Below are 9,748 nucleotides of genomic sequence, written 5' to 3' on the forward strand. Positions count from 1 at the left end.
TACTCGTCAAGAACAAAAGGACCAAAGTCACCACTCTTTTTACCTAAGCTCTCAAAACTCTTTGAGAGATTTTTTTTTACCTATAGGTTTTTTTACCTGAGGAAATCCCTCTCAAATCCCTTTGAGAGGGATTTTTTTACCTAAGCTCTCAAAAATCATTTGTCACACAGAAAGTGCCAAATAATCTAATGATGTTTAGTTTCTGTTCGACATATGAAACTAAACATATCAAGGTTCCTGGCCAACACAACCCCAAGACTACAAAGTAGCTCAACTACTAGAACGCCATGGTGGTTATAGCGGTTATGTGGCGTTCTGTATGATGATCAGGTGTGCCGATGAACATGTGATCCAGGATTATTGAAGCAAATACAGTTTTGTTCCATCCCCTATGCTCAACAGGTACATGTCACGTGATAGGTTCCTGCGGCTTCTGAGGTGCGGTTACCTGTACAGGCCATAGTAGTCGACAAAATCCCATTTGACCAATATGTTCATGGTCTCATGAAATCAGGAAAATTCCTACAAGAAAAGTGAATTCAGTTGGCTGACAACAAAATGACGTCTGACCACCTCTCCAACATGGGAATTCTTGTAAGTGCAAACTATTATCACAAATTCAACACTTGACAAACTAAAAAGCAGGGAATGATCCTGTTATTGTCTGTGGGAGGCAATTTGCTCACTGGCCTAGTACTGAGTCGGAAGCAGCTCACATCTGTAGACATTGTGAGAAATTTGTCTCACAAATTCCAACATTTGATGATACTAATGTTCGTGTGACCCAGTTATTACCCTATACTGGTGATGATATGCCTGAAATTTATTATTTAATCGCATATTTCGATCAGTAATTCGTGGACCATCTCGTTGCAGAGACGAACGCATTGACACTGAAATCTTACCTGCATCTCGAATGACACATTGGAGAGACACGACTAGTGAAGAAATGTATGTGTTTTTTGCATTGTGCATGGTGATGAGGCATGCCGATAAACACGTGATCTAGGATTATTGAAGTAAAGACAGCCTTGTTCCATCTCCCATGTTCAACAGGTACATGTCACGTCACGTGATGGGTTCCTGCGGCTTCTTAGGGGCCTGCACTTTGAGAACAATGTTAATGAAGACAGACACGACAGACTGTGGAAAGACGCGTCGGTATTTAGGTATTTAGTGATTTGAGAGGAAAATTCCGTGACTATTTTGTACCAGCACAGGATGTCGTGGTAGGTGAATTGCTAGTCCTCTAGGGACATGGGACGACTGGCGTTCAAGCAGTACATTCCATCAAAATAGCACACGTTTGGACTATAGTTCTTCGTGCCATGTGACTGCGAAACTGGTATTGTCATGGACATGATATTGCATTCACGTACATACTTTGACATACCAAGTCAAGATCCACACGGGTTCTCAGACAATGTCGTGAAGACACTCATGGATCCAATGCTGAACAAAGGGCATATCCTGTACACTGACAACTACTATACCAGCCTCTTGCTGACCAGAATCCTCCTTGACCACACCACAGGCGTATGTGGCACTGTCAAGACCCACAGGAGGAAAATGCCAGTGTTTGGCATTGGCATTGCTGTGGGTAAATGCCAGCTGCGAAAGTGTGATCAAATGTTATCAGTGCTCTGGAGGGACAGACACGAGGTGAATATGTTGATAACTATTCACACTGGTGCCATGTTGGAGAGTGGCAAAGTAAACTTTGCAACAAAGGTGCCAATGAATAAACCTGATTGGGTCATTAACCACAATGTAAATATGCGCTTAGTATATAAATGTGCCATGATGGTTGGTGCCGTCAAGTGCGTGCAAAAATATGTGAAGTGAAAGAAGACATTTTATTTCCACCTCATTGACGTTGCAGTGCTGAACTGTTTTAACATGTATCTTGTGAAATTAATATACGGATATACGGACTACGGATAGACCATTTATCCGTACATTTAGTGTGGCGCTAACGTCACAACTACTCGTGAAGAATGGTTGGAGGGCACTGTTGTGATGTGTGGGGGTGCCAGCAACAATGCCTCACACAGTTCCTGACAGACTAATGGGTAAGAAAATTCTGCCTGTACACAAGCTTCGTTATATGCCATGCACCGGCACACGGGAAAAAGGTAAATGTGTCTGCGTTGTTTGCAAGAACACGCAACGTAGGGAACAAAAGCGAAGATCCATCTGCACTTGGTGCGTTGAGTACAAAGTTACCCTTGTGCCCCATTGACTGCTTCACTGATTATCACAAACTTCTGCAGTTCTAAGTGTGTGTTGGTAGAGAATGTATATAGTCTGTGACAGTGTACAGTGTGTAAATAAGTTGAAAACGTATATAATTGAACATTAAATATAGAAAATATGAACAATGTTTGTGGCCACATTTGTGATACATGTAACACAGTTTCTTTGAACAGTACAGATGTTCTACTGTCTGAATATTGTAAACGTGTTCAATATACATAGGATTTGCCAGAAAAAAACACAAAAGAAATGCATTTGTAATTGTGCAGTAATAATGAAAAATAAATGGTGGCAACTTCCGCTTGTTGAATCTGGCGCCCGACTGCCTCCGGGAGTCTACATCATGGGCAACCACCATAGGCAACCACCGAGCCATGACGTCACACGCCTTTTTTGGACACCACTACGGCCAAAGTAAGTACATTTGTGCAATATTTTCAACATATATGTAATCAGGAAAGGGTATTTAACTCCCGCCCCAGCTGTCAGGCGGGAGTTGCCACAAAGATATTATTACCTAAATATTTCAATGTCTCTGATTTTGACTTAGTTTTTTGCAGAAATATTATTCAATAGTGTTTAGTGTGACATATTTATATAATAAAATGGGTGAGCCATCGCTATATTCAGAATTATTGTGTGCATATTAGTGATTCAATTATTATGTTCATAAAACAACAAACAAATAGTTTTGCTGTTATTACACTATATACTCACGTTATATATAAGTATCTGCATGCTTTCCTCACCATAACGAACCACTAACTTGCTATTGTGAGTCAAAAAGCAACGAGGATTGGCCACGACACCGGCCAGCCACTCGCCGCCACTCTCTCACTCAACAACATCTCATGTGACATCATTCCTCGTCCCACCTATTGGAAGAGGGTTGGGAATTTAAACCCAAAAGGCATCTCTAGCCGTTGCACTAGACTGTTACTTAAGTACAGGCAGACAGCATCTTCAACCCCCATCCATCCCCAATGGTTGTACTCTTCAAGTCACTTGTGTTGTCCCGTCTTGAGTACTGTTCAGTACTCACTTCCCCCTTAAGAGCAGGAGAGATTGCTGAAATAGAGGGAATACAGAGAATATATACGGCACGCATAGACGCAATAAAGCACCTAAATTATTGGGATCGTCTCAAAGCCCTCCAAATGTACTCACTAGAAAGAAGACGAGAGAGATATCAAATAATATACACCTGGAAGATACTGGAGGGCCAAGTACCAAATGTACACAGTAAAATAACAACGTACTGGAGTAAGCGATATGGAAGAAAATGTAGAATAGAACCAGTGAAGAGCAGAGGTGCCATAGGCACAATCAGAGAACACTGTATAAACATCAGAGGTCCGCGGTTGTTCAACGTCCTCCCAGCAAGCATAAGAAATATTGCCGGAACAACCGTGGACATTTTCAAGAGGAAACTAGATTTATTCCTCCAAGGAGTGCCGGACCAACCGGGCTGTGGTGGGTATGTGGGCCTGCGGGCCGCTCCAAGCAACAGCCTGGTGGACCAAACTCTCACAAGTCAAGCCTGGCCTCGGGCCGGGCTTGGGGAGTAGAACTCCCAGAACCCCATCAACCAGGTATCAGGTATAACCACTCCTTGACAGAACAAACAGTCGACCTCGGTAGCCACACTCCCGCTACCGTCATTGGCCCAGCAATGGAGACTGAAGAAGCTTGCAATTTACCCAGGAGACCACCCTGTACGTGTCTTGATCTTGGAGAGGGGTTCAGAATCACCTACTTAGGGATGCGGCTCCAAAACTGGCCTCGTTGTCTTGTGTACACACCCTACTCAAGCTGCCGTGACTCCCCTCATTCCCCTGGTTTGGAATGATCTCCTAAATCCCCCTTTTGTTAATTAGTGTTTACTGTCACCCTATCCGCAGCCGTGATCCCCCCCCCCCCTCTCTCTCTCTCTCTCGCTTTCTGGGAAACCTCACCAGGACAAGAGCAAAAACCAGCTAACATATATATAACATTTAATATACAAGGAAAACGTACATAATACATGACATACGAAATAGAACATTACCATACAACACTCTAAGCTGCTACAACACAGTTACACTCCAAATCATTTCCTGGGTTCACTAACTCTCCATATAAAGTTTCTCCACAACTCTTGGCTACACACTTACTACGCCCTCATTGCTTGAGGCTGAAATCCTGTCACTACAATACTGTATTACCAACCCTAAAAGTATATGAAACTCTGCTTGGGGCTGAAATACCTGAAACATCTACATAAGTATCCCCCAACAAAAGAAGAAATCAATCACTCACCTTACACCGAGTCTTACATGCCAATAAGCATTCAAGCACTCCCCTTATACAATCATGTGTCCTCAATGAACCTCTGTTCTGCTCCTAGAGGCTCCTGAATTTGTATATCTGGGTTCTCCAAAATATCAGGAAAGGCACTTCTGCTGTTCTCTAAATCTACTACACAACGAAGTCCTGCTCCAACATCAATGATGCTTCTCTATTGATTCCATAAAGAAACGTGTAGCTCCCCTACACTGGTTGAAGCCAACACCTCACTATGGAGTTCTGCTCTACCACAGAGTTCAGCATACACTTCTTCTCCATCCTCGAAGGTCCAACCACTTGGGCTGGACGGTAGAGCGACGGTCTCGCTCCATGCAGGTCGGCGTTCAATCCTCGACCGTCTAAGTGGTTGAGCATCATTCCTACCCTCCCTATCCCATTCCAAATCCTTATCCTGACCCTATCCCAGTGCTATATAGTCGTAATGGCTTGGCGCTTTCCCGACAATTCCCTTCCCTTCTATTCCAGCCTCGAAGTTCCTCCATTAACTTCTTCTCTGACCTCGAAGTTCCTCCATTAACTCCTTTCCAGACAAACCTGCAATTCTATTACTATGCCAATAAAATGTTTTCCTAACAAAACATAAGTAATAAACCTATATCCCAGTATTAAATCTCGGCTTCCGATGCCGCTCCACACCGTCCAAATGTGTTGGGTATTCTCCCATCCAAGACGAATCCAAGCTGGAAACATTTTTTGACACGCCATGGGAGCATCAGCCCGGCCGCGACAATGTGGGGAGGCCGCCGCCCCTCAGTCGCTCCTTGACCTCCATCGAGGGCAGACGTACCACATCTCCCACTAGCATGTTCCCATAACTTTAATTATTTCTTCTAGCTCAATGGCTCAATAAAATCACTATCCTACATATACATATGTTCACTATGATCGCTGGGCATACGATCTAACACTGATAGTTAATTAATCTAACAACTGATTAAACAGGCTTACCGCATGGATCTATGAAGTAGGGCGCTCACTCCCTGGCCCTCAACATGGAACTCACACAGGCTACCCACAAAAAAATACTATAGGTCTGCTTCACAAGGCTTCTTCTGTTCCTGACTTGTGTACACTGAGTTGTCCTGCAGGTTATCAACAGAAACGCCTGCTTACTTCCTTCCTCTTAGAGGAAGGAACCAGGTATATCAGCCAGGTAATCAACCAGAGGAACACACAATTAGAGTTCCACAAAGGCACGTCCAACACTCACTTCAAGGTCGCCTCTAATATATCCAAATCACAGAAAAATGGTGTACAAAGTCCCCAACAGTTTCCATTTCTATACAAGTAGCCTTCGCTCCATCACTAACACAGGGAACTGCATTCTTCCTCCTTCCAGGAGATCAACAAAGTACAACTATTTCTGACAACTGCTATAGCTCAAGTGAGGTCACAACGTCCGGCTAGCGTTATGTCACGTCACCAAAATATCGACATCTCATTTTATGTCACTTATTACCAGATGCTCATCCTCTGCTCGCTTTTTTAAATTACTCACTGACGTTTATTATATATTTCTTTCTCTGACCTCTTAATATCAGATCGGGAAGGCAGAATAATTTTAACTGGGTAGACTTGCTCCACCAGGCTACAAGGGGTCATAACACACCATACTGTTTTACGTTCATTAACTATATACAGATGTTATACATAAGTATCTAAATGTTTTCTTCACCATAACTGTACAACAAAGTTTGTATGGTGTGTTCAGGCAATAAGAGACGTAGCTACACACAGGGTGTACTCATAGGCTACACACAGGGACCTGGGTGTACTCATGTCGGAAGACCTTACCTTTAAAGAACACAATAAAGTAGCCGTCACAACTGCAAGAAAAATGACAGGTTGGATAACAAGAACTTTTCACACTAGAGATGCTATACCGATGATGATACTTTTCAAAACGCTTGTGCTATCTAGAGTGGAGTACTGCTGCACAATGACAGCCCCTTTCAAAGCTGGAGAAATTGCTGACCTAGAGAGCGTGCAGAGATCCTTTACTGCTAGAATCCACTCAGTAAAACATCTAAATTACTGGGACCGACTAAAGAGCATAAATCTGTACTCCCTTGAGCGCAGGCGGGAGAGATACATAATAATTTACACGTGGAAAATAATTGAGGGGCTGGTCCCAAACCTGCACACAGAAATAACACCACATGAGACCAGAAGACATGGCAGGATGTGCAGAATACCCCCGTTGAAAAGCAGAGGTGCAACAGGTACTCTGAGAGAGAACTCTATCAACATCAGAGGCCCGAGACTGTTCAACACGCTTCCACTACACATAAGGGGCATAACTGGCAAACCCCTCACAGTGTTCAAGAGAGAACTGGATAAGCACCTCCAAAGAATACCTGATCAACCAGGCTGTGACTCATACGTCAGGCTGCGAGCAGCCGCGTCTAACAGCCTGGTTGATCAGTCCAGCAACCAGGAGGCCTGGTCGACGACCGGGCCGCGGGGACACTAAGCCCCGGAAGCACCTCAAGGTAGCCTCAAGGTAGGTACAGTCAGCTGGCAGCTGCCTCCCTCACTGGTTAAAGGCGAGAAACACTAACATTTCTCCTCCAACAATACTGTTTGTTTATATATATATATATATATATATATATATATATATATATATATATATATATATATATATATATATATATATATATATATATATATATATATGTCGTACCTAGTAGCCAGAACGCACTTATGAGCCTACTATGCAAGGCCCAATTTGCTTAATAAGCCAAGTTTTTATGAATTAATGTTTTTTCTCTAATTTTGTTCTTATGAAATGATAAAGATACCCATTTCATTATGTATGAGGTCAATTTTTTTTTATTGGAGTTAAAATTAACATAGATATATGACCGAACCTAACCAACCCTACCTAACCTAACCTAACCTATCTTTATCGGTTAGATTAGGTATGGTTGCCGAAAAAGTTAGGTTAGGTTAGGTTAGGTAGGTTAGGTAGTCGAAAAACAATTCATTCATGAAAACTTGGCTTATTAGGCAAATCGGGCCTTGCATAGTAGGCTGAGAAGTGCGTTCTGGCTACTAGTTACGACATATATATATATATATATATATATATATATATATATATATATATATATATATATATATATATATATATATATATATATATATATATATATATATATATATATATGTCGTACCTAATAGCCAGAACGCACTTCTCAGCCTACTATTCAAGGCCCGATTTGCCTAATAAGCCAAGTTTTCATGAATTAATGTTTTTTCGTCTACCTAACCTACCTAACCTAACCTAACCTAGCTTTTTTTGGCTACCTAACCTAACCTTATCTATAAATATAGGTTAGGTTAGGTTAGGTAGGGTTGGTTAGGTTCGGTCATATATCTACGTTAATTTTAACTCCAATAAAAAAATTGACCTCATACATAGAGAAAAGGGTAGCTTTATCATTTCATAAGAAAAAAATTATAGTAAATATATTAATTCAGGAAAACTTGGCTTATTAGGCAAATCGGGCCTTGAATAGTAGGCTGAGAAGTGAGTTCTGGCTACTAGGTACGACATATATATATATATATATATATATATATATATATATATATATATATATATATATATGTCGTACCTAGTAGCCAGAACGCACTTCTCAGCCTACTATGCAAGGCCCGATTTGCCTAATAAGCCAAGTTTTCATGAATTAATTGTTTTTCGACTACCTAACCTACCTAACCTAACCTAACCTAACTTTTTCGGCTACCTAACCTAACCTAACCTATAAAGATAGGTTAGGTTAGGTTAGGTAGGGTTGGTTAGGTTCGGTCATATATCTATGCCAGTTTTAACTCCAATAAAAAATAATTGACCTCTTACAAAATGAAATGGGTAGCTTTATCATTTCATAAGAACAAAATTAGAGAAAATATATTAAATCAGGAAAACTTGGCCTATTAGGCAAATCGGGCCTTGCATGGTAGGCTGAGAAGTGCGTTCTGGCTACTAGGTACGACATATATATATATATATATATATATATTTTTTTTTTTTTTTTTTTTTTTTTACCTAGAAGGGGTACCACCTCTGGTGCAAGTGTAGGGACCCATAGCCTCGGAGAAGAAAATAAAGAGTACTCAGAGAAGACCTTGTGGATCCTCACTGAACACTTTGATATTTTCTTCTCCTTCCACCCCTATTCTTTTGTTAAGTGTGTATATTTATCTAACTTTATTTGAAAATGTCATTACACAAAAAAAGTTACAATATTGATTACATGCAGGGTACAAGGCTGCTTGTCACAAGTTGAAAAGCTCCTCCAGCTCCTCAGATGGCGGGCAGGAACCGTGGATGCAGTGAGCATTTCCTCTCTGGATGGCCACACTAAGGCGCTGAAAAAGAAAACTGGCAGCTCTAGGGTCTCTAGTTGTTTCGATTAGCTTAGACCCCAACTCCTTCAAAAAGCTAGCAGCACTTTTACCCCAGGCACCAAGTGTCTCTGAGGCGATGGGGACAAAATTGTAGTGGTGCTCAAGGTCTCTGTATTTGCGTGACTTGGCCGCTTCCCGGTGATTGGCAGCTCCTCCTGCTTGTGTAGCACTGAAGTCAACATAGGTATTGGCTAAAGTTGAAACGCAAGTGTAGTCCCACACCAACTGTCTACCATTCTTCCAGGGGTTCTCCGTGATTCCGTCTGGGCGACCGACTGGCTCATCAGAGTTGCGGGACATTAGGTAACGGGGCTCTCTCTCTGCTGGACAACCGGCTGTGGTAAGGCTTCTCTTAATAATGTCATTAACCTCGCCGTGTCTTGCATGCCATCCTCCCGTCCTTTGGCAAAGAAGGCCATGCCGTCCATATCTGTCGGCCTCTGCCTCGCCGCAAATACGCCTGTATTCGGTGTGGATTGGGGCAGCTAGGCGGAGAGCCACGGCAATTCGGAGGGCCTGCGGTGTGAGACGGGTGCCGGTTGCTGACATTGGGGTTGCTAATAGGAAATCACCTGCATGGGGAGCTGCTACAGCTCTAAGTCGGGCAGTGTCATGTGGTGTTGTCGCAGCTTCTAGTAAAGTTGCAGCTTCTTGGTCGGCAATGGGGCGATCCCAGCTGGATTGCTTATGGGCTTCAGAAGGCGGTGGTTGGGGTGCTGGTCCTGCG

At 42.4% G+C, this 9,748-nt stretch overlaps 1 protein-coding gene across 1 annotated transcript; it reads left to right on the forward strand.

Annotated features, from left to right (window-relative positions):
* The first annotated feature begins 1,353 nt into the window (after positions 1 to 1,353).
* LOC138370719 (piggyBac transposable element-derived protein 4-like) lies at positions 1,354 to 1,845 on the forward strand. The gene has a single exon (XM_069335317.1). The coding sequence runs from the start codon at positions 1,354 to 1,356 to the stop codon at positions 1,843 to 1,845; it is 492 nt and encodes a 163-aa protein (XP_069191418.1).
* The last annotated feature ends 7,903 nt before the right edge of the window (positions 1,846 to 9,748 follow it).

This window comes from Procambarus clarkii, chromosome 33, assembly GCF_040958095.1.
Source record: "Procambarus clarkii isolate CNS0578487 chromosome 33, FALCON_Pclarkii_2.0, whole genome shotgun sequence".
NCBI lineage: Eukaryota > Metazoa > Arthropoda > Malacostraca > Decapoda > Cambaridae > Procambarus > Procambarus clarkii.

Bases quoted from the DNA above. Each gene is read 5' to 3' on its own strand.
- LOC138370719 (XM_069335317.1), top strand. From the start codon at position 1,354: ATGGACATGATATTGCATTCACGTACATACTTTGACATACCAAGTCAA.